Source organism: Leptosomus discolor, chromosome Z (genome assembly GCF_034619465.1).
Source record: "Leptosomus discolor isolate bLepDis1 chromosome Z, bLepDis1.hap2, whole genome shotgun sequence".
NCBI classification, from domain to species: domain Eukaryota; kingdom Metazoa; phylum Chordata; class Aves; order Leptosomiformes; family Leptosomidae; genus Leptosomus; species Leptosomus discolor.
Genome location: NC_141419.1, coordinates 91,625,405 through 91,651,881, shown reverse-complemented (window position 1 = coordinate 91,651,881; position 26,477 = coordinate 91,625,405). Strand labels below are relative to the sequence as shown.

General features: G+C 50.7%; 1 protein-coding gene across 1 annotated transcript; it reads left to right on the top strand.

Annotated features, from left to right (window-relative positions):
• Positions 1–344: 344 nt before the first annotated feature.
• On the top strand, positions 345–15,126 carry MEX3C (mex-3 RNA binding family member C). The gene is made up of 2 exons (XM_086479506.1): positions 345–1,053; positions 13,864–15,126. The coding sequence occupies exons 1-2, from the start codon at positions 345–347 to the stop codon at positions 15,087–15,089; spliced, it is 1,935 nt and encodes a 644-aa protein (XP_086335632.1). The 3' UTR covers positions 15,090–15,126.
• Positions 15,127–26,477: the final 11,351 nt, after the last annotated feature.

The following is a 26,477-nucleotide window of genomic DNA, read 5'->3' as shown; positions in this document are numbered from 1 at the left end:
CCAACGCACCCCGGCCCCTCAGCCCCGCAGGCCACGCCCACCCCCGGCCACGCCCAGGAACCGGCTCCACAGCCCAATGGCGGGGTGGGAAGCGCGGGGCGGGGCCGCGCCACCTCCTCGCTTCCCCCCCCCCCCCCCCCCCCCCGTCCCGTCCGCCCCCCCCTCCGCCGCCGCCGCCGCCGCCGCCGCCGCCGCCCGCGGCCGCCGCCGAGGGGAGCGCCATGGGACAAAAGGCGCGCTGAGGAGCGCGGCCCCAGCGCCCAGGCAGCGCCCGCCACGCTCGGTGCCCGCCGCGGCATGGCGACCCGGCGCCGCTAGGCCCGGCCCGCAGCGCCTGCCCCGCCATGCCGAGCGGCAGCGCCGCCGCGGCGGCCTCCCCCGCCGCCGAGCCCGCCGAGCCGCCGCGCCTCCACACGCCCCCCCCCACCTCCTCCTCCTCCCACCACCCGCTGCTGCTGCTTCAGCAACGCCTCGCCGGCCTTGGCCTCCGCGGCCTGCCCGCCGGCGGCGGCGGAGGGGTGGGGGCGGCTCGGCGGCAAGCCCGGCGGCGGCGGGTGGGCTTGGCGCCGCCGCCGCCCGACCCCCCCGGAGAGCCGGGGCCTGGCGGGGCGGAGGAGGAGGAGGCGGCCGGGGACGAGGGAGACCTGGAGCTGGAGGAGGAGGAGGAGCTGCTGGCGGGGGAGGACGAGGAGGAGGAGGAGGAGGAGGACCCGGCCGCGCTGCTGCTGCTCTCCTCGTCCTCCTCGCCCTCCCAGCCGCTCCCGCTGCTGCCGGCGCTGGGCTCCGTCCTGCTCTCGCCCTCCTTCGATGCGCAGGAGGCGGCGGCGGGGGCGCTCTGCGGGGCGGACGATCCTCAGGGCATGATGGCGGCGATGCTGTCCCACGCCTACGGCAGCAGCGGCGGCGGCCTGGGCGGCGGCGGCGGCGGCGGGGGGGCGGCGGCGGGCCTCAACGGCGAGCAGGCGGCGCTGCTCCGCCGAAAGAGCGTCAACACCACCGAGTGCGTGCCCGTGCCCAGCTCCGAGCATGTGGCTGAGATCGTGGGTCGCCAGGGTGAGTGGAGGACCGGGGCCGGGGGGGGGGCGGGAGGTGACACGGGACACCCCCATCACCCGGGCGAGGGTGCGGTGCGGCCCGGCCTGGGCCTGCTGCCCTTCCCCTGGGGTTCGTGGCAGGCCTCTCCCCACATCCCCCCCGCGATGCGCCCGTTCTGGAGGAGCCCCTCGCCTCGGGAGTAGCTTCGTGCGCCCCTGGGGCCTACCTCTCCTTTCCCAAACCCCGCAGGGGGCCGGTACCAGGCTGGTCCTGCTTGAGAAGCCAAGAGCTAACCCACTGCGTTAGCTCAGACTTTCAGTTGTTAATCTGAGCTGTAAAACATAGTCTGTAGTCTGGACATGTGCAGGTGGGTGTTGGCACAGGCTTTGGTCTTCAGTGACACTTGGCTTGTGGTCTTCAGTGAGAAGCTGTTTCACCGTAGGAACTTTGGACTGTGTTTTACAAAGACTTTTGGGTGAAGGACTTTAACTTGCTTGCCTTGCAGAGCAGGGTATGGGCTGACACTGTTCCTACAGTTTTCCACAGCCCTCACCGAGACCAAGTGGGACCTCAGGAGCCAGCCAGATGGAGAAAAGAGCCACGTGCAGCCCTCTTCTGTGTGAAAGCCCTTGTCTTTCTGCTCGGGTTGCGGCTTCCTGTTGATCTGTATTGCTACACTCCGTGGGTCTCTTACGCCGTTAGGATAAGGTCATATTGGTGATGTCACGTTCCCTGTTGGCCTTTCATGTGGTCTCATGGGAGGAGTGAGAAAGATGATGTTTTGTGCCAGCTTTCTGGTAGTGAACCTAATTTTAAAAGCACTCACATATCGGGAGAAGCGCTGAGCAGTGTCAAGTGTAGGTGTGGAAATGCAGACAATGAAATTACCGCTCTTTTCCTCTTCCCTTTCTGTGTTCTTTATTGGTTTGGGGGTGGCATGTCTCGTTTGCTGATCGGCTCTGGTAACGGGCAGTTACGCTGTCTGGTCTCTCTACATCAATGTGGCTTTTGTTTATTTTTTTCCTGACCGTGGAAGAAACGGTAAAAATGGGTCTAGACCAATGTGGTATTAAAGAAATGCCCACTGAGCTGTGCTTGGGCAGACTTTTGGTTTCTCTTCTTACATTTGTTTTAGGCTTTTAGCAGTCAGGGGTGGGTTTTTTTGCTGGGTGTGTCAAAGGAGAACCAAAGGCGGTGCTGCAGAAATTGGCAGGTAGCTTCCTCTGATGCAGACAAGTCTGTTCTGTTCAAGCAGAAAATACCTCTCCCAAGAAATAGCATTTGAATGTCTTAAGACTTTGCTTGTGTGTCATTGGGGATGGCAGGAGGGTGGTGGGGGTGGCGTGAAGGTGGAAAGCAGAACTGAAAATGGTCCTCTGAAAGAGAAACACAAACTATGGGGCTTCAAGGACCGATTAGGCTGCTGTGTTTATTCTCCACTGGATCACGATTGTTCTCTGTAGTGTATTTTTCAGTACTTTTGAGTCGCTTAAAAACAAGGTAATGGAGTTTGCATAAAAACAGAATCGTTGTTCCTTAAGAGTTCATTTGCTGCTTCTGCTTTTCTTTCTTATCTGTTTGTCTCACTGTTTGGCTTGTGATAAAATGTTTAGCCTTGGTGGGGAGGGATTGTATCGTAAAAAGAATTAGGGCTACAAAAGAGGAAGGAGTGGAGGGAGAGCTAAAAAAAATGTTACCAAATATACTTGCATGGAAGCTTTGCGTAAGGAGGCCCTTCAAAATTCTCATTCAAGGGAGACTTATGCTTAGAGACCGACTTACATAAGTTGTATTAGTGCCACTAAATGTTTGTCAGATTTCTTAGAAATACTAGTCCTTGCATCTCCTTTTATGGCCCAGAGCTGTGCGGGCTCCTTGCACAGGCTAGAGGCTCTCACTCTCCCGTCCACCTGCTTTGCATGTGTCCGTGCTCCAGCCCAGCGAAGTGTGGTTGGCCGTAGCGCAGCTTGGTCTGGCCACAGCTGCATCCTTCACTGATGGTTCTGCTCCCTCTGAGAACGAAGATGCTGCGTGTTTCTTTTCCTAGGACGCATCAAACCTAACGAGCTGGTTGCATTATCTTGAACGAAGGCAGCTGAAGTTTTGTGCCAGACTCCTCTGCGCTGTAATACTTTAATTATGCAAGGGCAATGCAACCGGAATGTTACTTCTGCTGGATTTTCCTGCAGATTAAGTTTATGTTCTTGCTGTTGCTGTCTTTGTGAGGTATAAAAAGAACTTGAAATGTCTGCAGCCTGAAAACATCAGTCTGAAATACCAGGAATGCTGAGTTTGATCTAGGCTTTGCTGGAGGCCTCACTGCTGTGTCTGAAAGCATGTTTATTGTAAGTCCTAACCCCCTAACTGAAAGAGTAATGATAACCAGAATTCCACGGTATTCTTTATCCAAATTTAAGTTTTTTGCACAAAGAATTTCCAGACACTGTTTATCAGACCGAAGGAGCCCCCAATTCCTAAGAGAGCTGTAAACAAGTGAAAAACCTTACGGTGCTTGCATTTAACTTCTTTTTTTTTTTTTTTTTTCAATTATGTGCGAGTTTCAGAAATAAATATAGGCCTTGAGGCAGTGAAGTGGTGCTCCCACAGCCCTGCTGTAGGTCGCTGTATTGCAGGTTCCCACGTGGGTAGCTGCGCTTATCGAATCTGCGCTGGTAGCTGTGCACAGATGTGGGATGTCGCAGCTCTGGAAGGTGTGGAGTGCCTGAAATCATGTACCTTGTGGTTGCTGGTTTTCTTGTGAAGCTACAGTGGAGGCTGCTGGGTTACTGTGATGGTAGTTTAATGTGTTGCTGCTTGAAGCATTCACATCACTGGAAGAAGCTTGCGTAAGGTTTCCTTTTAATGAATGTGTTGCTTCTTCAAAAAAAAAAAAGTCCTGTAGTGTTTCTTAAACCTGGTGGGGTTTTGCGTGTGGTTTTTTTTTTTTAAATCTTAAATGTTCTCAACCTTCTCTTATTCCCCTTGCCCCTCAAAAATGAAACTGACAGACACTGGTTGAGGTAGTGTAATACAATTCTCTGTAGTCTTTGAAGTGGAAGAATCTCAAAGGTGAACAACAAAGGAAAAGATATTTGTATCCTTTTATTCTTGTTAAGGCATGTGACTGGGAGCCAGGAAAACTAGATTCCATTCATGGCATTGTACAGGCTTCCTGTATGAATTTGAACTAGCTGTTGAATCCAGTCTTGGGTGAGTTGGCCAGTCATCATGCTGATCAGAAAAGTGACTTCCTTTGCTGTCAGCAGCTAAAAATCCTGCATTGGTTTAAAAAAAAACCAAACAAACAAACTTGGAGAAAGTGCTCTTGAGGAGTGGTAGCAAGAAAGCTGCATTGCTGAGGAGGTGACCTTGTTTGCCTGAGAAAAGCTGGCATAGGGTGTATACACAAAATTATATAAGCATGAATCCAGACTTACAATAAAAACCAACCAAAACTTCTGGAGAGCTAACTTGGAAGGTTTTGGCTTAATCTCTAGATCATGTGAAGGACTTGCAAAAGTCTGCTGTGCGTCACCTGGGAGCTCTTTCCTGTGTGTAAGGTTGATTGACAGTGATTTTCTGTGGCTATTCCACCATGGTCTGGTTGAGAAGGATTTGACAGGTTTAACTGGAGTCTTCAGTGTGTCCTTCTGCCACTTTCTTTACACGAAAACCCCCACGTGTTTAAAAGCTCTCGAATAATGCAAAAAGAGGGGTGGTGTCTGAAGGCATGAACAGAAAACCTGACAGATGCTGGAAGGGACAAAAGTCTGTCCTGTAGAGAGATGCTTCATCCTTGAGTCTGTTAACTATCTTCAGGTGGCAATTCTTGGAATACATTTGCTAGTGCATTCCGGCCTTGTGACTATCCAACTTACATTTATATCCTTGATAAAGCTGACAATAGTGGGTGTTTTTCTCCCTAAGACATCCCTCGAGTTGGGGCTACTTAACTCTAAAGCCTGATGCTTCCCTTTCTTCAGTAAGAACAGTTTGGATGATGGCTGCAGAACTTGAAATGGGCAGGGCAGTCTCCAAACCCCAGATGAGTAAGAGGAATGATATCATCCCCATTCACTGATTAAATCGATAATGACAAATCTGCTTTGCATGAGACGGCCTTGCAACTAAAATAACATTTTTATGCATATTTAATGAGCTTGGACTCCTTTTTGCTATTTGCTTTTTGAATGTGGGCTCTTGAGCAAAATATTACTTTGCTTAAGATCGTCCTGTACTTGAAAGAAAAAAAAAAAACCAACAGTTCTTGCAAGTTGGTAGTTGATAACTATCTGGCATAGCTCACCAGCCAAATAGAAACAATAGCTATCACTCTTGGGGAGTGGAAACAGTGCTAAAACAATCCTGGAGCAACTATTTGTGTTAGCTGAGTACAGCATGTAGATGTCTTATGGTAGGATGATTGTAGTCCTTTCAAAAAGAACTATACGTCCAGTTTCATGTCTCCAAGTGGTAATGATGTGACTGAATTACTGGCAATACTTGCGTAGCCTTGAGTGGTTATTAATTGCTGACCTGTAAAAGCAGTCAGCATAAGCATAGTGTGAATTGCACATTGTTTTTTTTTTTAAAAAGGGGATGCTTCAGATTTCCACTCACGGGAGAGACTTTAATTTGCATGACCAAGTCATCGAACATTTCTGTCAGGACAACAAAAAACACAGGTTCAGCTAACTTATTTTCAGTGAAAGCTGACAAGGCAGTTACACTTCAGTTTATTTTTTTTTCTGCATCTTCTCTAACAATGCTATATTAAATGGCTTGTTCTAAAGGCTGCAAGAAAACTTGGGCTATTTGCTGAAATCCGACGTAAAAGCTGTTTTTCTGAGAAGTTGAAGTCTCGTCATTCTTAGAGCCTGGAACTCCAGGAGCTGAAGCATGTGAGCATACCGTGGCCTGGCAGAGTCTGAAATCGCCGCTGAAGTCTCAGTGGCCTCTCGCTCTGTGTAACAAACATCATGTCAGTTCTGCCGTTTGTCACTCGTGCTACACAAAGATCTGACTCAAGTTGCAAAGTCTGCCGGAAGGGTGCAGGTTCTTCAGCTGGGATCGTAAATCCTCACTCATAAATACTGCTCTGGTCTGGCTTGTTGGGTGGGAAGCACACCGAGCACAGTGCACACTCAGGAGATACTACCCTCTGTGTAGTCTGCCAGAAGTTCTGTAGATTTTACTGTATGAATACCAGAAGTTAATACCTGCATAAGTAAGATTTGGGGGGGGGATGAAGCTGAAATGAAAGCAATAAAATTCTTGTGACAGAAAATGGTAATTTCTAGTCCTCTGTTCCTTTTGTTTTTCTTGTAAAATTGCTGTGTTCTGAAAGAGCATGGGTTTTTTAAGTTTATAACATACACACACACACAAGAAATCCTGATTAATGTGCTTCCAAACTGCACTGGATTAACCTGTCTGTGGCATGAGAAAACAGTGATGAATTTTTTTTTTAAGCTGTTAGTAAAGTCACCAGATGTTGTGTGTTTCCCTGTCTTAGCCCCTGTTACCCTCTCTTCTAGTACATTGTGGTCTGAACTTCTGGAAGAGAAACTTTGTTCTAAACAAAGTGTTGGGTGTCTCAAAGATCTTAAATTTGGTTTTGATGCAAGAGCTCCACCCCACAGGGCCAATTCCCTGATGCAGGCAAAAAGTTTTAACAGGGATGAGGTTGCAAAGTGAGGCTTCAAAGGTTGTGAAGAAGCTGCTGAGCACTAGAACATTCTTTTGTAATCAAAAGAAAAGGCCAAAAAGCTCTAAAGCAAGCATTTGTTTCCCGTTTCAGTTACTCTTTAAGAATGTCTTCCTTTTCTCTCTTTCAGGTATTCCTTTAAGTTCATGAGATCTCACTGGTGTCTGAGATCTCAGTTTCCTTCGCTGGTGTGAGTCAGTAATTCTGCGGTCTGCACAAAGTTCTCTGCTCCTCCTCTGAACAAAGACACAGTACCTCTTACTTTTTACCTTCTAGTTCATCTCGCATTTGACAATGTACCGTGGAATTTTGTGTACGAAACCACAGGTCTAGCAGTGGTTTTGAATCGGGGATTTGGTGTAGGTGAAGATTTGCATGGGCTTTTTTGTGATCTTCCTTTCGTTGGCCATCGTGGCATGCTGCGTGGCGTGTTGAATGGTGGTCCCTTTTAATACCCTCCTTATGTAGGTCCCGTTTCCCAACACTGTTGCTCACACCAGTCTGTTTCATTCACTAGATCGATTTTCTTAATGAAAACAACTTTTTTTCCTGTAGCTACTTTATTTGTTGGACGTACTCCCTCTCATAACTATCGCTTTTCCTCTACTGTATCTTTCTAACTTCGCTCAGCAGCTGCTACCTTAGTCCTGGTGCTGCAGCAGTGCAAGTAATTAATAATACAGGTTGCTGCCCTCTGCGTGTAACTTGTTTACTGAGTTGCCATCTGTCTTGGGAATCGGGAGTATTCCTCTGCTGGTTTGATAGATTGCCCCGGCCTGACATGTAGAAGGAAACAGTGTGCAGGCTGACTGCTTCATTCCATACTGGGTGGATATACAAATCAATTGATAAATTGATACGTACCTAAGAAATATTTCATAAAGGAGTTGTACACGGTTCTTGAACCAGAGCTTTTGTTTTCCAGAGGAGAGCTTGTGAGCAGCCTTCCCTTGGGAAGCTTTCTCCAGTGTCCTCAGAGACTCAGGCTCTCCTCTTTTTCCATCCATTAGCTTGGCAGCAGTAGGGCCAAACAAAGTCCTGCTCCCCGTGGTCTGGCATGGCGGAGTGGTTGGCCGCGATTCCTTGGCTTTTGGTTAAAGCACTTGAGATCTCCAGGTTGTCCCTCTTCCTGGTACCTCGACAAGCCCGAGCCCGCGTGGATCCAGCATCTGGTGCACTCGAGCTTAAAGCACTTGTCTGGAAAGCATCTTGTCTAAAAACCCTCCTGCGGTTCCAGCTGGATGGTAAGTAGGAAAGTCAGGTAGCGTCTTCGCGTTTGTACATGTCAGAAATACAAAGTGAAATAAGCGGCCAGTTGCTCCTCAGAAATGGGTGAGTGCAAGGGAATTATCATGGGAGCTGTCTCAGTCGCTATATATAGTGTGAGTCATACCGAAACGTTCCACAGGCAGGCACAGGGGTTTGGTAACTGCTGCGTAACTAAAAGCCTTTGATTGCGGTGGTAAGTTAATGAGGGGGTCAGGAGGCAGGGAAAAATGTCGTTGGTATAAAATGCTCTAATTTTTATTTTTCTTGAAAGACCTGTATGTCATCTTTCCTTCTCTTGGAGTAACTTTATCAGAGCAGCCGGCAGTTGAGTTTTTCTTTCTCCTCTATGCTACTCACTAATTTACCTACTTGTAGCATTGGTTATTGTAGTGTCGTCACAGTTAGGTGGTTGTTACCCCGTGTATGGCACTTCTGAGGTACAGTCGTTGTCTGAAACCATCCATAAAGTCACTCTCCAGAGCAGAGAGCTAGAACTTTGTTCCCGAGTTTGGCGTTGTCATGGTATCTGTATCGCCTTTTGGGTCGTAAATTTAAGAAGCTGTGCTTGGTGGCTTCTCATGAAGGGTCCTTACTGTGATAAATGGAAAATGTAATCTAAAATATCCAACCTGATGAAGGGCTGGAGCACGTACTAGCACTTGGGTAGCCTGTGGGGAGACCCTTTGCCCAGGGCCATGAATCTCACAACTCTAGATGTGTGTTTCAGGTGGCCACCTCCAAGGAACTGCAGCTTGGCTGCCCCAGGGAGGAGGTTGCTTTGGTGCGTTACGTGAACAAAACAGCTGTTGCTTAAAATCTGCGTGCGTCCGTGTCCCCATTTCAGCAGTTAGCCTGCACTCCTCTTCCTTGGGGACTGTCATCTTCTGTTTCCAAACCTGCCAGCGACTTGCCCCAGGAGCTTGAGCAAATCCCAGCTGCAAGCTGCGCCCATCTCTTGGTATAGTCGTGTTTGTTATCTCTCTGGCACGTATTGTGTCTAGTTGTCGCGTGGGAGCCCTAATCTTCCTGGCTAATTAACCCAAATAGTGATCAGACTATTATCTGTGTTACAGAATGCTAATGGGGAGCTGTTAAAGCTGGTGGTGGTTGGTCTAGTCCTGTCCTTAGGATGGATGCTGTGCTCTGTGATGAGCTGTCTCAGCTTACCTCTGTCTGTAGAGAAAGCTGCATAAAAATAGATGAAAGCTTGCTTCCAACAAATTCTATTTGATAATTGTTCTCCAAGTTTAGGCTGTCTCTTACAATGGTTTAAAAATAAAAGTTACAAGCAATATTTTTACAGCCTTTATTTCTAAAATCAAAATGCTGGAGGGGTGATAAATAGCTGCCGTAGTATGTGGATCTGGGATTTTGTGCAGATCAGCATCTTTTGCATCTTTTGAATCAACTATATTCAACAGCCGGTTGGAAAAAAAAAAACAAAAACAAAAAATTGTCAGAAGTTGAAATTTTCCAGTCCATGAATTAAAACAAGGTGTGAGATGAATTAATTCATCTTAGGTGAAAGGCGATAGTAACCAGAGTCAGGCTGTCAACTAACCAGAACACAGGCAGTATTTCATATGACTTTAATAACCCAGTGAAGTGCCAAAAAATGTTCTGGTCTTAATTTTTCTTGTGTAGCCAGGCCGCTTAAGGAGGTTTAACCATTAAACAGCATAGAATAAGATTTCATTTTCTGTCCCAGGGCAGCTTCATCTCTGCTTAACAAATGGCGCACACACCGGTTTTCTACTGTACGGTCACAAACTGGGCAGGTATCTTTAGCCATATCGCAACGGAGGGGAAGCACTCTCTGTTTAAGCAAAAGAACGCGGTTTGTACCACCCGTGGGAATGAACAGCTCTTTGGAAAAACACGTAGAGCAGTCATTCTTAATGAAGTAGGTGAGTTTTTCTTTGTTTGCTAATCAGGTGGGCAGCGTTACGCTCTGCAGACCCGGCAGCCGTTGGCCTTACGGTACATCCAGCGTTTCAGTCCCTGCAAATCCTCCGTTGCCTTAGCGGCGGGAGTTCTCACTTTCCAGTTAAAAGCTTGTGGCAACCCGAAATAAGGGGCTTTGCCAGCTTGACAGGCTCTAAAAGCTGTGTCCGCACACAGCGGTTGCAGGTGCATAGGAAACAAATCCCTGTGCAGTCCCCTCTCTCCTTGGCACGCCCGGCGATGCTGTGCCGTCCCTAGCGGGGCTGCAGGGGCTTCCCAGACCCTGCCCTTACTTTCTAGGCAAGGAATTGGCCGTGGCTCTGCTGCGGGAGGAGGGCAAGGTTCCATTTCTCCTGGGCTACCGCCCTGGCTGTGCAGAGGAGGAGTCCGTGGGATGATTTTTTGGGTGGTTCTTGGCAGAAGGTTGGCTGGTGTGGTGCAAGGTGAGCGTGCACAGGGTTCCTCCTGCAGTCGTTGGGCTCTGCCGGCTCCGTTGGGGAGTTTCTCTCATGGAGTGAGTGGCCTGAGACTGGGTTTGAGGTGTCTTGTCCTGTTTGTGATGATGAAAGGTGAAAGTTGGAGTGAAGGCTGAGCTGGCCGTCGCTGTGCCGTGGGTGAGGTCTGCGGGTGCTGTACCTGCTACGCTTACCTCTCACTTCAAGGGGAAAAAGGATGATCTCTCTTCCTACTACCTTTTTAATAAGGAAGTATCTGATCATTTACAACTGGTGGCGTACGTGGTAAACAATTCCTTCAGAGCCACCCTTAAGTTTCTTGGGGAGTATAATGTTCGTAGCGTGTTTAAAATGTTCAGTCAAATAATCCTCTTAAGGGAAAAAATGGGGAGGAGGCTTGAGAAGGATGATACAAATCAGCCGGCACAGGATGAACGCTGCCTGCAGGGCCCCGTACAGGCTCGGCTCCTTGTCGGGTGCCTGGGCAGGCAAGTAGTAAGTGTTTGCCCAAATGAAAGCAAAACTAGAGCGTTTTGCTTTAACTATGTCAGTACTTAGGGCTGAATGTTCTGCTTAGGAATGCTTACACTGCCGAACCAAGTATGGTAACTTGTATTGAATAGACTTCCATCATCATACCAAAACTAAAATTACTTCAAAAAGTTCGATTAAATTGCATTTCCTGCCTAGAAGTCCCCTCTTCAGGCTTTTTTTTTTTATCCCTGTACTTTGAAATCTTGGATATGACAATGTGATGATTTCTTGCAAAATTGTGGGGCGGTGTATTTGGTTTTTTTTTCCTTTGTCTTTCTGTGCCCAAGCTCAAGAGACTGGGAAACATCTTGATTCATCCTTTGGCCACATGACTTCATAGCTGGCTGACCTCGTGTCATCGTGGCCGCAGCGCCTCTGGATGCTGTGAATTGTCAGAGAGGGGATGGGATCAGCCATGCTTCATACCATCGCCTCGGTGGTGACTAATGGAAGAGGGTGGGAAACCAGAGCAGCTGAGTAAAAGCAAATAGAAAGAACATCCTACCGGAGTCTTACCGTGGGTACTGACCTTGTTTTTTGGCTGTCTGCTGTGGGGTTTTCCAGCCCTCCTCGCAGACAAAACCCGGTGGGTATTGCCTGACTCATTCAGAAACATTGGGTTTCATATGTGGCAACTTTCTTCAGTCCTTTCTAACTTTCCAGATAAAGTTTGAGAGTTGGCCTTGACGGTCTGTGGAGTCAGCTTTCCACTGAAGCCAGCTTTCCGACGTTGAAAAGTCTGTGTTCTGTCGCTGCAGGGAGTTGAGGCGGCGTTTGAGCCTCTGCCTTCTAGGTGCGTGACTCGTACCTTAAAGGAAAAGCTCTGCCCACCTTGGTCTGTGCCGTTCTGCAGCCTGAGGAAGAAAGGCGAGAAGGTTTGGAGCGGTTTGGAAACGTGGCTCTGGCGAGGCAACCTCTGGGAGCTCGCAGCCGAAACGGGGCAGGAAGCCGACGCTGCGGGCTTCTAACTTGAGTTTCTAAAGCATCAGGAAAGCCTTGTTTGAAATGTAAACTGTGAGAACTGGTAAGGCGCTTTGGAAACTAGAATTTGGTTTTAGGTGTTCCAGTAAAGAGGGCTTGATTGGTGTGAAGACTTCAGCGGCACCATTTTAGGGATCCTTGTGGGTTTAAGGTCCTCTTTTTTGAGTAACTGTGAAGGAATGGGAAGCGGAGCTGACGAGCAGGTTGGCTGACAGGGAGAAACGCAGGGAAAGACGTGGAGGGAGTAAAGGCAGACTGCCAGAGCGAGGTGCTGCTGTCTTCTGAGCAGGACAGCGGCGTGGCTTCGGAGGACACGTGCTTTGCTGCTCCGTAAGGCATCTCCCGCCTGTTGTTTCCCCTGTTTCTTACTCTAGCAGAGCGCTCGTGCCCTTCTCAGTGGGCTGTCGTGGGAGGTTGAGGCTTACGGGGTTGCTGCCTCCTGCAGATACTTGCTCTTCTTGCTGAACCACAGGCAGATCTGCCAGTGCCTTCCCTCCCGTGCTCCTCCATGGGAGACCTTTCTGGTGGCCTCCGAGAGCCCTCCTGAGGAGCTGTTGAAGATAATGAACTTCCTCCCCAGCTGTGTCCTGGAAACAAAGGGCTGTTGTGTTCAGCCGTTGTCCTTGCTGTGTGCAGGGGCCCTGCAAGAAGAAGCTCTTCCTTCCCTCCATACCAACCAGCATCTGCAATAATTGCTAATTATTTTTTTTTATTAGTAGATATTCCTGAATAAACTGTGTCTTTGGGTGGATTTCTAAGTAAAATTGTTATTGCTAGTGATACCTTGGGTGCAAGGGACTGGCAAAAGACTGTTTTGAGAGCCCAGGCAGTTATGAGATACTTAAATGAGGAGAAAGGAAACAAATCTCACTCTGTAGGTGACATGATCCTTAAAAAACATGATCTGCAAATGTTGCTTACAGGGGTTTCGAGATATAAAGCGATGTGCTTTTGGATTTGGTTAAAATTAGGCTAAATTGAGTCAGGACTGAATCCAGTAGACCGTCTCTGCGTGTCACGGCCCTGATGGCGTCTCTCCACTCTGCACTGCCTGCTTTTCTGGTCCTGTGCGGGGTACGAGGTGCTCCTGCACGCACCGTGCCAGCACGCCTGAGGCATCTTGGGAGGGAGCCTGCCGCCACGGTGTCCCAGCACGCTTCGTCACTCCGTCCCACGGAACCAAAGGCAAATTAACTCTTTGCTGCTCTTCCAGACTGTATTTACCCAGCTAACCAGAGAAATTCCACGTAGGCACGTAATATTACATAGCAAGCCTTATTTGCATGCAGCAGAAGGCTTGAACTCATACTTGACGGTTCAAGGAGCGGCTCCTTCATCCCGCAGGGAAGAGGAAGGTTTAAATAACACTTATTGATAACAAGGAGTCCTCAGTAAATCAATAATTTTATCTAGATCCTACACAGGTGGTAATACAGACTCTTCTTTCGCTTGTAAATGTTTCATTTGCTTGTAGGTCATGCTTGTCAGTGGAGGGCTAGCGTATCAACAGCCGTGCGTGGGTGAGCCTTTCCTCCTTTTGCAGGGTCTTAGAAATAACTGAAGGATGCCCAATCAAGGGGAAAAATTTAAACCCACCCGGTATTTATGGGATAACCGTGGATGTGTCTATCAGAGAGGAAAATGCCATCCGTGTTTATTCACCATCTGATAGGAACTGAGGAGAAGAGGGGCTAAACCAGCCCGAGAAACGTTGCTGAAATAGTTTTTTCGTGGCTGTAAGTGTCCGAGGTCTGTCTGGAAAGAACGGATAGAAGCTGTTACTGCTTTCTCTAGTGGGGGTTGTGGAGATAAAACCGGCTGCTTCTGGTTTCACCCTACGGTTTCTTGAAACGCTGAAACGGCTTAAAATAGACGGCTTTCTTGTGGCTTTCTAAACTTAGATGTCTTGCTCAACTTGCCTGTGTTTCCTTTAAACAGGTTGCAAAATAAAAGCGCTAAGGGCCAAGACAAATACTTACATTAAGACCCCCGTTCGTGGAGAAGAGCCCATCTTCGTTGTCACCGGACGAAAAGAGGACGTAGCCATGGCCAAAAGGGAAATTCTCTCAGCTGCTGAGCACTTCTCCATGATCCGAGCGTCACGCAACAAGAACGGCCCTGCCCTGGGAGGCTTGCCATGTACCCCCAACCTGCCGGGTCAGACGACAGTCCAAGTCAGGGTGCCTTACCGCGTCGTTGGGCTCGTGGTCGGACCGAAAGGAGCTACAATCAAACGAATCCAGCAGCAGACCCACACCTACATCGTCACTCCCAGCAGAGACAAGGAGCCCGTCTTCGAGGTGACGGGAATGCCCGAAAACGTCGACCGCGCGCGCGAGGAGATCGAGATGCACATAGCCATGCGCACCGGCAACTACATCGAGCTGAACGAGGAGAACGACTTCCACTACAACGGTACGGACGTGAGCTTCGAAGGAGGCGCCCTGGGGTCCGCGTGGCTGGCCTCTCACCCCGTCCCTCCCAGCCGCACCAGGATGATTTCTAATTACAGGAACGACAGCTCCAGCTCCTTGGGAAGCGGCTCCACAGATTCCTATTTCGGAAGCAATAGGTTGGCTGACTTCAGCCCGACGAGCCCGTTCAGCACGGGCAACTTCTGGTTTGGAGAAACGCTGCCTTCGGTGGGCGCGGAAGACCTGGCGGTCGACTCTCCCGCGTACGACTCCTTGCCGACGCCTTCCCAAACCATTTGGACCCCTTTCGAACCTGTAAACCCGCTCTCTGGCTTCGGCAGCGACGCCGCTGGTCACGCCAAGCCTCAGCGCCGAGGGAGCCAACCGTCTACTCCTCGCGTGTCGCCCACGTTCCCGGAAAGCCTGGATCACCCTCTGGCGAGGAGAGTGAGGAGCGACCCACCTAGCACCGGCCACCAAGCCGGCCTCCCCATCTACATCCCCGCTTTCTCCAACGGTACCAACAGCTATTCCTCTTCCAACGGCGGCTCCACGTCCAGCTCGCCCCCGGAGTCGCGGCGGAAGCACGACTGCGTGATCTGCTTCGAGAGCGAAGTCATCGCGGCCCTGGTCCCCTGCGGCCACAATCTCTTCTGCATGGAGTGTGCCAACAAGATCTGCGAGAAGGAAGCGCCATCGTGTCCCGTTTGCCAGACAGCTGTTACTCAGGCAATCCAAATTCACTCTTAAATATATAGAGAGATGATTATATATGGACTTTTTTAAAACTTAAAGGCATGGGTGTCATGGTACCCTCTAGTAAACTTCCTAATGAATTCTGACTGTTGGGCTTTCTTGGGATTAGGCTGAAGTTGTTAATGAATTTCTACTTTCTCAAAAGGCTGCTACGGTAACACTAAACCTAGGTGGTCTCTGGCCGGCTCAGTGTCAGCAGGTGGCGTGCTCAGCGGAGGGACGTCTGCCGTGGCGCTACGGCACAGCGAGGGGAAGCTTTCGTCAATTACACAGTAGGAAAAAAAAAAAAAAACAAAACAAAAAACAAAGCAAAAACCCCACAAATTTTACAGGCTTTCTAGAGGATCTCTTAAGCGTCCGACTTCTGTGCACTGGCAGCCGCGAACCTCGTCGCCTGAACGCAGAAGCGCTGCCGTGGAGGGCTTGTGGCATTACCGATATATCAAACAACACTTCCAACGCTGCCTTCTTTACACTGCCAGTCTTGAAAAAAAAAAAAACAAACAAAAAAAAAAAAAAAACAAAACAGGTTTGGGGAAATATTTTGTTTTGCTTTCGGCGACAACTTATGCCTAATTCTTCAGCATTGCAAATACCTTTTTTTTTTTATTTTATTTTATTTTATTTTATTTTTTTTAAAGAAAAGAAAAGCGTAGTTTGAAGTGGATGATGTCCTCGGCAGGTTCGAATGATGCGTGGCGAGGAGGCGGGGGAAGAGAAGCTGCGCCTCCGTTTCGCCCGCCGTCTTCAGGGAGGTGTGCCCGGAGGATCAGGGCCGTCTCCGTTGGTGAATTCCACCGCTTTTCTTAGCCTGGCTGGCTTCATCCCGCTCCAGCCAGGGCTTTGGGATGCACCTACTTCGAGGAATAGTGAGGATGCTGACATTCCGTTCGTTAGTCCGATCAAGCTGTTCTTAAATTACATTTTTTTTTAGAGAGATATAGTTCAAAATGTGAAGCATTTTTGTGTTTGATCCATATTTGTCTTGCACATATATAAATATATATTTTATTTTAGTAAGGAAAAGGAAAAAAAAAAAGGGGGAGTCGCATACGTGCCCTTGTGTTAGTCATGACAGCAGCTGTGACAGTGGCCCTGCGATCAGTTTACTTCATTTCAACGCTCTCTTTCCAATCATGAGGTAACAAAACCAAACCAAAATGTCTTTTGAACATGCTTCTTACATTTCAACCTGTGGATGTTTCAAGCTTTTTTTTCCATCCTCAGTACGTTCCCAAATCTGTGCTGGCATCTGTGAAAACAACAAAAAAAAGATAAAAAAAAAAAAAAGACACAAAGCGGAGTTCTGGTGGATTTTTCTATTTTTTTTGAAGCATTATTTTCCCAAGACAAGACAGAGCTTTTTTCTCAGTATAACACAAAGAAATTCTATCTGTATTGAACTAGTAAATAAACAGAAAAATTTATTTTTTATTTCCACTTGAAGAGTTACATTTCGTATAAAAGTTTACAAATAACGGTTTTTATTTTATGATTTTCAGTATAAAAGTTGCCTTGACGGCATATTACGTACTGCATAACTTTAATGCTAGAATTGCTTGTAGAATAGTTACATGTCAGTATTGAAACCTAACCTCTAGCTGCAGTCCTGTAGATACGAACAAACGTTCACCCAGCATGTATTTTGTATTTTACTGCATCGTACACGGCAACTAATAAGCCAAGGAAGCGACAGACCTTAGGTGCGTGTACCGTTTCTATAAACCACAAACTAAGAATGATAAAACTATCAATATAGTTTAGTATTTGCTAATTTTACTACACTTTTTGTTATGTATATGTAGGGAGGTCATAGGGATTATAAATTCAATTTGAGTAAAGTTTAAAAACCATATATTTTATGATAAAGGGCCTTTAACTTATGATGGCCAAAGCACTGATATTATATATTTGCTGTAAAGAGAATTATAAGAGTTTTATTTTTCTGATATTAAAAGTTACTTAATAAAGACTTGTTTCCATTAACTGGAATGTTTTGCTGGCTTCGTGGTTGTCACTGGGAGCAGCCGGGGGAGGCTGGGGCTGCCTGACCTCCCCCACCTGCCCCGGGGGGTTCCCCGGTGCCTCCTACGCAGTGGGGTTGGGTGATGTCGTGTGTGGAGAACCTTGTTTTCCGTTAATTGCTGACTTTACGTGGTGCCTTTAGAAAACAGCTTGTGGTCTTCCAGTGAGCAGAGCTGGGACACCTCCTGCTACACCAGGTCGCTCCCAGCCCCATCCAGCCTGGCCTTGAGCACTGCCAGGGAGGGGGCAGCCACAGCCCCTCTGGGCAGCCTGTGCCAGGGCCTCACTGCCCTCACAGGGAAGAATTTCTCCCTAATATCTCATCTCAATCTCCCCTCTTTCAGTTTGAAACTGTCACCCCTCGTCTCATCCCCACACCCCCTGATCCAGAGTCTCTCCCCACCTCTCCTGCAGCCCCTTTCAGCACTGAAGGCCGCTCTAAGGTCTCCCCGGAGCCTTCTCCTCTCCAGGCTGAACACCCCCAGCTCTCCCAGCCTGTCCTCACAGGGAGCTGCTCCAGCCCCCTGAGCATCTTCGTGTCCCTCCTCTGGCCCCCCCCTCCAATGGCGGGTCACCGAAGGATCTCCTTGTGAGGCCAAGTCACATGTGTCCCCTGGTGTTCCCTCCCAGTCTGACGGAGGTCTGTCCCCTGTCCCTGGTGCAGTGCTTTAACGTTTCCTTCATGTCCCCCCTTCGCCATGGGCCCCCTCTGTCATCCCTTCGACTGGCTTCGCCGCTGGAAGGAGCCCCGCTGCGCTCTCCTGACCCCGGGTGAGGTGTGTTTAGATACTTCAGTGCTGCTCGTGCAGCTTTATCCTCGCTCCCAGCTGGAGCATCCGTCCTTCCCCCGCTTCTCACCGACGGGGACCTGCGCGAGGGAGCAGCTCCGCTCCGGGAAGGGGGTTTGCAGCAAAGCAGAGCGCCTCGACCCCTTCCCCAGGACGAAGGAGAGTGATGGGAAATGGCATTTTAAGGCCACCTGGCTTCAAAGGTTTAGGTTTATAACTATAAACGCTGCCAGAGGCTGCTGGCGTTGAAGGGGATGGTGGGGTAGATACGACGGGGTGCTGCTAATTTTTTTTATCGAAACCTCTTTCCGATTATTCTTTGAGCGGGGGGAAAGAAAAGCTGTTCCTTCCTGGCAGTACCTGCAAATGCACTGGCCTGAATTTCTCCTGCTTGGCCAAGGATTTTAGATGCCCGAGGGCCGCTTTGCCTGGGGGATGTTGCACCCCTCCTTCATCATCAACTGGTGAAAACATCCCTGGGGTTTAGGGAGATGGTGGAGCCTGTGGTCCTCAAAGCCACCGCTCTGGAGCTCCTGTCCTCAAAGCTAAACTTTCTGTTTGCTTTCTTCAGGAGGACAGCAAGGAGAATATTTCTTTTCAACTGCCTTTTTAATAGTGAGGCTTGGGAAGAGATCAAAGAATATTTAAATTCACTTCGCTTGGGTCTTGGGGCGGTTTTAGTGTCGCAGCAAGAGGCCTCGGACATCAAACCTCAGGCAGGGGGAGATGGAGCCTCGTTATTTCCAGCTGTACATCAACCATCTGACATCCCAACCCCTCCAACACGTTTTATTTAGCAGAGCAAGCAGTGCCGCAGTTGCTTCAGCGTCGCTGAAGACAGACACGGGCTTAAAAAACCTCTATTTCTCCTCAATTTGCCAGCGTGAATTTATTTTTCCATGCTCAGGAGCACTTATGATGAGTGAGTAACCCGCCTGGAATTTTAACTCTCAGTCACGGAAAGGGAAGCACTCCCCACTGGGCAGCGGCGTGAGCCGGTCAGCCCCGCTGCCAGCCAGGTTGGTTGGGACAGCTGAACAATTTCAACATTTTTTTATTTCAAATGGAAGTTTTAAGGTGGCACTAAACATGGATTTTTTTTTTTATTATTATTTTTTTTTTCTTTTCTTTCCTTTCAGCCCCAGCTGGTCTATGTGCTGGCCTGGGAGCTCCTGCAGCATCCCCCCGCCCGCCCCAGGCAGGGAGGGCTCCGGCGAGGCTGGTTTGGCATCGGCGAGGCTGGTTCGGCACCAGGCAGAAGCCCCACACGACCTTCACCTGGACGGTGTCTCCCAGCCCTGCCCTCCTCCAGCAGCATCTGGCTGCTCCGAGAGCCCAGTCCCTGCGCTGGGAAACCTCCTCCACCTCCTGGTTGGGAGTAAAGGGGGAAATAGGGATGGGAAACCTCTGCCAGCTGGCGGGGAAGGAACTCAGGGCTGTTTTCTGCCTCACGGTGTGGATATTGCTCGCTAGTAGGCGTGTGGAGCGGCACAGGCTGCACCTGGAAGGGCACGTCCCTGGGCTCAGCATCACCCGTTGCGTCCTGAAAATCAGCCAGGGCTCGGCTGGTCCTGCTCAGCGCTCCACAGGGTTCAAATGGGCTGCTGGGGACAGCAGGTACGGCACAGGAGCTGGCAACAAAATGCTTTTAAGTTTAAAAATAAAATAAATAACTCCCTTTTGTGCTTCGGGCTGGGCTTTCCTTTCTGCGAGCAGTTGGGCTGGTGCATGGGGGCGGGGAGCTGCGCTCAGAGCTTCTCGCCCTCCTTGGAACCCAAACTCCCGTCTCCCTCTCTAGTGAGGATGTTTAACGTCGCCTGTCGCTCTGGCAGAGGGAGGAGGGCGATGCTTCCCTCGGGATGAGACCGCCAACGCATCGAGTCTCAGGAGCCAAACTGGAATGCAGAGCTTGGGGTAAAACTCACCTGTGGGTGACTGAGCTCCTGCCGCGTGTCCCAGGAAGGAGCTCCCCACCCTCAGGGACCTCCTAATTCCCATCCTGCAGCTTTGCTGCTCATCAGCTCACTGGAGCAGCCAGGACAACCAGGTGCCAGGACAATGCCGGTGCCGGTAAGGTGGGGAGCAGTTTTGGTGGCAGAGGCTGCTTGGGTAAAGTTTAAAACGAATAAATTAGAAAGGAGCTGGGGGAGGTGTCTGTGTGCAGGTTGTTGCAAAGAAACCAAATGGTTTTGGGGCAGATGAGCTGCACCAAGGGGCTGGTAGGAAATCTCACCTGCTGAGACCTGCTGGCAAATGCTCCACAGCATGAATGGAAGCACTGGGGTGTTTTAAGGATGGGGGGGAGGAGACCTCCACCAAAGGAAAAGTCTAAGCTTTGTTTTCGGAATATGATGCTTTGAGGAGGAGCGCTGTGCAGGCGGAGGCTGAGGCCGTGGTTCAGCGCAGCTGGGCAGGTCGGGCTGCCTGAAGTCAGGGGAAGCGCGAAATTGGGTCATTAATCAACGAAGTCTCCATAATTCAAGGCAAAAAAAAATTATATATGGAGCAAGTGGAGCGTGGAGGCTGCCCAGGAGCGCCCATGGACCATCATAGAATCATAGAACCGTTCAGGTTGGAAAAGACCTTTAAGATCAGCGAGGCCAACTGTTAGCCAAACACTGCCAAGCCCACCACTAAACCATGTCCCCAGGTGCCACATCTACACAGTTTGTGAACACCTCTAGGAACAGTGACTCCACCACTGCCCTGGGCAGCCTGTGCCAGGGCTGGACCACTCTGTCAGTGAAGGAATTCTTCCTCATGTCCGAACAAACCTCCCCTGGCACAACTTGAGGCCGTTCCCTCTCATCCTATCGCTTACCTGGGATGCTCCGTGCCCTCTCCCTCCTCAGGGTCTGCTCCACCAACGGTGTTTCAGTAGTGCATCCCCCCCTCCACCTGCTGCTGCCACCAGTTTCCCAGGTGTCCCCACCCACAGCTGCCGTTCCCACCTGTGCCACTGCCGTGCCAGGTGTCCTTGGTCACATCCCTGCGCCCAGGGGCAGCCTCAAACCCCTGCCCGAGTGCTGCGGTGCCGGCCCCAGCACGCAAACCTATTACCCCTGGGCCTGCGGTGCCACTTGCCCGCCACGAGCGGGGGTCATGTTGCTTAATGTCACTTTGTCTGCATTTCCTTTGCCCCGACTCCTCAAATCAACAAAAACCACCCCAAACTGCCAGGTGCTGCTGGGGGATGTCCCCATCCCCTGCCAACATCCTGTGGAGAACGTGACTGAAAGGGGACGTGGCCCTCGCTTGCTGTGAGATGCTCCCGAAGCCACCGGGTCCCCACAACAATGTCCCCCCAGTGAGCCCCCTGGCCAGGCCAAGGGGTGCTGTGGCCCTGGGTGGGCTTCGACCTCTTTTCCCCTCCTATGCAGAAGTTTCCCGTGGTGACCATGGAGCACTAAGGACACCTAGTGGCACCCGCCCCAGAGGCCCTGAGGCACAGCAGCCCCAAAACACCCCCTGCCTCGGGTGGCACAGGCGTGGCCCTGTGGCAACACCCTGGCCAGGCTCCCCAGTGTCACCCCAGGGCTCCCATGGGAATGCGAATGGCAACAGGGCGGGCAAGGGTCTGGCACAGCGATGTCCCCAGGCCCCCGGGCAGCACAGAGGCCCTCTCCACCCACACAAACGTGAGGCAGGACAGTGCTGGGGGTCACCGAGACATCACTGCGGAGCTGTTGTGCTCACCGGCTCGGGATGGCTTCGGTGGCACCTGTCCCCAGCCCTTCCATGCCAAGGGACCCACCACCCCCCAGCAGCCACAGGAGCCTTAAAGGCTGCCCAGGGCACACATAAGTGACACCATCTCCACACACACACACACACCCAGCCTCCACAGGAGCAGCTATGGAGCAGCACACCCCAAAAAAACACCTCCAAACCCCTTAATTTTTGCAGGATTTCGCGTCGCCGCAGCACACCGTGCCAGGCTGGCACCATCCTGCCCTCCCCCCCTGGGGTGGGCTGGGGTCCCCCTGGCTCCAGCAGCTGGGTAAACATAAAACTGGGCTTGCTGGTGCCGTTGAACACCCTGAAGGGCCTCGCGGCCACCCCCCAACCAGCTGCTCCCTCCAACTGCCGGCGCGGCCGAGCACGAACGTCGTTGGTGCACTGGAGGAAGGGTCACAGTTGGCTCATTGAGGAAGGGTCACAGCTCAAGCTCTGGTGACATCTGACAGTATAAACCCCCCCTGCTCCTCCATGCTCCAGGGAGTGGGACCAGCAGGGCATTAGGAACCGCACGGACCCGCAGCAAGGCCACGGAGGAGGCTGAGGGAGGGATTTTTGCCGCGGGCGTACGCTGGACCAGCAGCTGGCCACGGGGCCAGGGCTCCGCTGGGAGTCCCAGGCAGTTTATCCCCAGCGCTACGGTCCCTCCCCGCGGCACAGCATCTCCCCCACCCCGTATGGTGTGCATGCCATCAGCGGGGGAGGGCGGGAAATACGTGTTTCTACAATGTTTGGACGTGCAGGCCAAAGGAAAGATGAAAAATACCCAATTCGGCCTCGTGCTCTTTTTGCCAAGCACAGGAAGCCCACGCTTCACCCACAGGGTGACGGGGCAGGAGCTGGTGCTCAGATGAAGACTTTCTGGTCCTGCTTTAGCTTTGTGGGATGGATTTATCCTGCGCCTGTCATGCCAGGGCAGTTAAACGCGCAGCATCTTGTCCCCACATGCTGCTGCTCCGGTAACACCAGCGTGAGATCCAATGGTTTTACGTTGGCTGCGACCCGCCAGCAGTTACAGAAGGGCTGCGGGAGGAAGAGTCTGGAAAGCTTTCCGGAGAGGAGCTAAAACTGGTTAAAGGTGGCGCTTGACGAGCTTACGGAGGGGCTGCGCAACTGGACGGGAGAGTCTTGGCGACAGGAAATTAATGCGGGGGGAGAACTTGAGGATTTGATGTTTCTGTACATCCAGGAAGATGTTTTTTGGGGGGGAAGTAGCAGCATTTGCGTTACAGTTATCAGTCCGGCAGCTCAGGACCCGCCGTGAGTTCTGCACCGGCGCCCCCCCACCCCACCGCAGCTACCCCTGAAGCCCTGTGCCCGCTCCTGCTCAGAGTTAAAACCAGCTCTGCGCTGAAGACATCTGCTCACCGACACACACGGCTGCGGAGACCTGCTCCTCGCTCTGCTCTCCGGTCCTTGCTCCCAGACCACAACACACACAGAGCTTGGCCGGCGGTTTAAAAGAAAGAATCTCCATTAATACAAGCATCCACCAAACTGCTGGTGCCCACGCTGGAAACGGCACTTGGCTTTGGGTGTTCGATGGTGGCTGCAGCCAAGCATGTGAGAAACTGGGACGTGGAGACCAGGACACTCTGAAATTGCAGTCCTCAGATCAAGACTGCGGCTAGTAGTTTTTATAGCCGGCCAGAAACAGGGTGAAAGCTCCCCCCTGAATGAAATAAAGGAGCCAAAGACCTGAATCTTTACCTTTTTTAATCAAAAACATACTCTGTTACAGAATTTCAGGAAAGTTAACTAGAGTATATTATCCACAAACTAGATCTAATGAAAAACATACAGTAAGCTACAAAGGAACTACTGGGAATTCTGTTGACCGCTTATCAAAAGGCAATGGCTAAAAGAAGAAACGCTTAACTAGGCTTTCGTGCTCAAAAAACCCTCTCAGGGTGAGTGTTGGGTTATCACAGCTCTCAATCCAGCTGAATCACACCTTTGTCGCGCTACCAAACTTCACCAAAAAGACACGGAAAAAGGTACTGGAGCAAGAAAGCGCTAGGTGGTTTTCGGTGAGCTCGAAAGAATTAAGTCCTGTGAATTTAGGAGCGATGTATCACTCACAAGGCACAACAGCAGCCAACAGCGCCAAAACCCCTCGAGATGTTTATTGACGCTGCTTCTGCTTTTCCACCAGGTCTCGCCGAGTGAAACTTTCGCAGCGCTGAAAAGCTCTCGGGGACTTCAGCGGCGTCGACTCGGCGCGGTCGCACACCGCACCCCCCCAGATCGTTGTCAGAAACACACCGAGAACAGCGTTTTGGAGGTGGAGGACATCAGGGAAGGCCACATCCGTCATCCAGCTCCCACAGGACCGACGGAGAAGTGCTTTCCGTTGGTTTCGTTCCCCTGTCCAGGACCAGAGTGCCGACTCAGCGCATCAGGGGGTAGAAGCAACCAGCTCAGTGCTCGTGAATAACGCCCTACGACAGGCAACTCGCAAATCTCAGTCCCAGAAAGAGTGCCACGGTCCTCAAAAAACCTGTTACTGGTCATGGAAACAACCCTGGAGCAGGCAAACCCACCGGTTGTAATGTTTAAGTCTTGCCTGAAAAAATAAAAAAGAAAGTAACCTCGCAAAAGTTGTGTCCGTAACAATGCCTGACGACTGAGCTTTTATGGAGCAGATGGTGAGGAGGAGAAGGAGAGGAAGAAAGAGGATTTCTTAAAGTCTGAATCCCACTTAAGAGGAAGACCCATCTGGCTGTCCTCATGGGCCGCACATGAAAGAAGGGACCAGCGACCCCAGTCACTCTGCACAGCAGCGTAAAAACGCGAATCAAGGAGACGGTCCTTTCTAAAGCGCTTACTCTTCGAAGAAGAGCTTAAAGAGGTCTCAACAGAGACCCCCAATCAAGGCATAAACAATGGCTGAAGGGTCCAGGGGCAAAACACCCCCCCACATGTTCGCTGGCACAGGAATTCTGTAACAGGTCCCAGTAAAAGAATCGAGGCAGTCGTTCCTGGGCTACGCAGAGAGGACGCTGTCGTCTTTAGAAGTGTCACAAGAAGATGGTCTCAAAGGTAAGGCACAGGAGCTGGACACGGGTTCAATGACAAGTGCTGCTACAGACCTGTTTTGGGACTGGGGGGAGACCCTTTGTCTCCTTTGTACTGTCAGTCCCCCTCCATAAAGCAGCCAGAGTACTTCCCAGGACTTTAGCGCGCCAGAGCCGGTAACGACGTGGTTTATATCGCAGCCAGGTCCCTGAGCGCATCCTCCTCATCAAGCCCAGACGTAAGGAACAACCGTTGCTAACCAGCACTGCTTCAGTGGCTACGGCTCCTTCCAAGGGATTCCCAGTGGAATCACTTCAAGGATTTTTAAACCATTTCAGCACAAAGGTTTCCTCTCCTACATCTCTACTGTGTTAAGGTCTGATCCGCTCTGGTGAGACCCCCCCTGCAGGGCTGCGTCCAGCTCTGGAGCCCTCAGCACAGGAAGGACATGGAGCTGCTGGAGCAGGTCCAGAGGAGGGACATGAAGATGCTCAGGGGGCTGGAGCAGCTCCCCTGTGAGGACAGGCTGAGAGAGTTGGGGGTGTTCAGCCTGGAGAAGGCTCTGGGAAGACCTTAGAGCGGCCTTCAGTGCTGAAAGGGGGCTGCAGGAGAGGTGAGGAGGGGCTCTTGATCAGGTAGGGCAGGGATAGGGTGAGGGGTAAAGGTTTTAAGCTGAAAGAGAAAAGATTTAGACCGCATAGAAGAAATTCTGTACAATGAAGGTGGTGAAGCACTGGCAGAGGCTGCCCAAAGAGGCGGTGGGTGCCCCATCCCTGGGAACATCCCAGGTCAGGCTGGACGGGGCTCTGAGCAGCCTGATCCAGTGGAAGATGTCCCTGCTCGCTGCAGGGGGTTGCACTAGATGGCCCCTGAAGGGCCCTCCCAGCCCAAACCAGTCTGTGATTCTATAGAAACACTCTCACTTTCAAAACTTCACAATAATAGGGCCAAAGCCGTCTAAACCTTCCGGTTCCTGCTAATCCCAGCTCTCCAGTAGGTGAAGTGAAATTACCAAGTACTCCAGCACAATTAGTTTTTTGAGGAGCGCGTCACTGAGGGCAAGAAACACGGGGGTAATGACTTCAGCGAAAGAAGCAAGCAGAGCGAGCAAGATCGCAGATTGCCAGCTGACAAAAACACTTGTCGAGTTCACCGAGCTGGAGACAGTCAAGAGCTGAGGAGGAGATGCAGTTCTGGCTTGGGATCGTCACGGCTGTCAAGGAGCTGCAGCTCTTTTCTTGAATCTCAGGAAAAGAAAGACATAAAGGCAAAACTGTCAAAGATTCAACGTGCTGCTGCTGAGGGGTTTCCAATCCATTATGCGCTGCCTCTTATATGCTGTCGTAGAAGTATAAAAATTAAGTTAAAGGCTTACTGAAAATTAAGGATCGAGATTCTCCCATTTTGCCCTTCAACAGTTACGACTGCGTCTCATCGGTAACTGCCTGCTGGACAGGACAAACGCCATTTCAGGATTTTTACTGCCTCACCCAACGTTCAGATTTCTCCTGATGCGGACCCTGCGATTTTTTGGTTCTGATAAACACACCTTGACATTTTTTTGTTGTTCGATTCTGAGCGGTTTTGGCCATCTAGGCAGACACTTAAGGAGACCTGGGAAAACATCGGCAAAACCCCTCTACTCTTCGCAGATGAACTCCCTCTGCCGAAGCCGAGGTACCCAGCAGCAAGAGCAGGGCAGGCGACTCAAGGGAGGCTGGCAAGAACGCGTGGCCAGGCTTTCCATTTCTTCCCTTAAATCGAGTTCTCCGTTGGGGATGAAGCATAAAGCGAGCTGCTGGTTAAGGAGCTT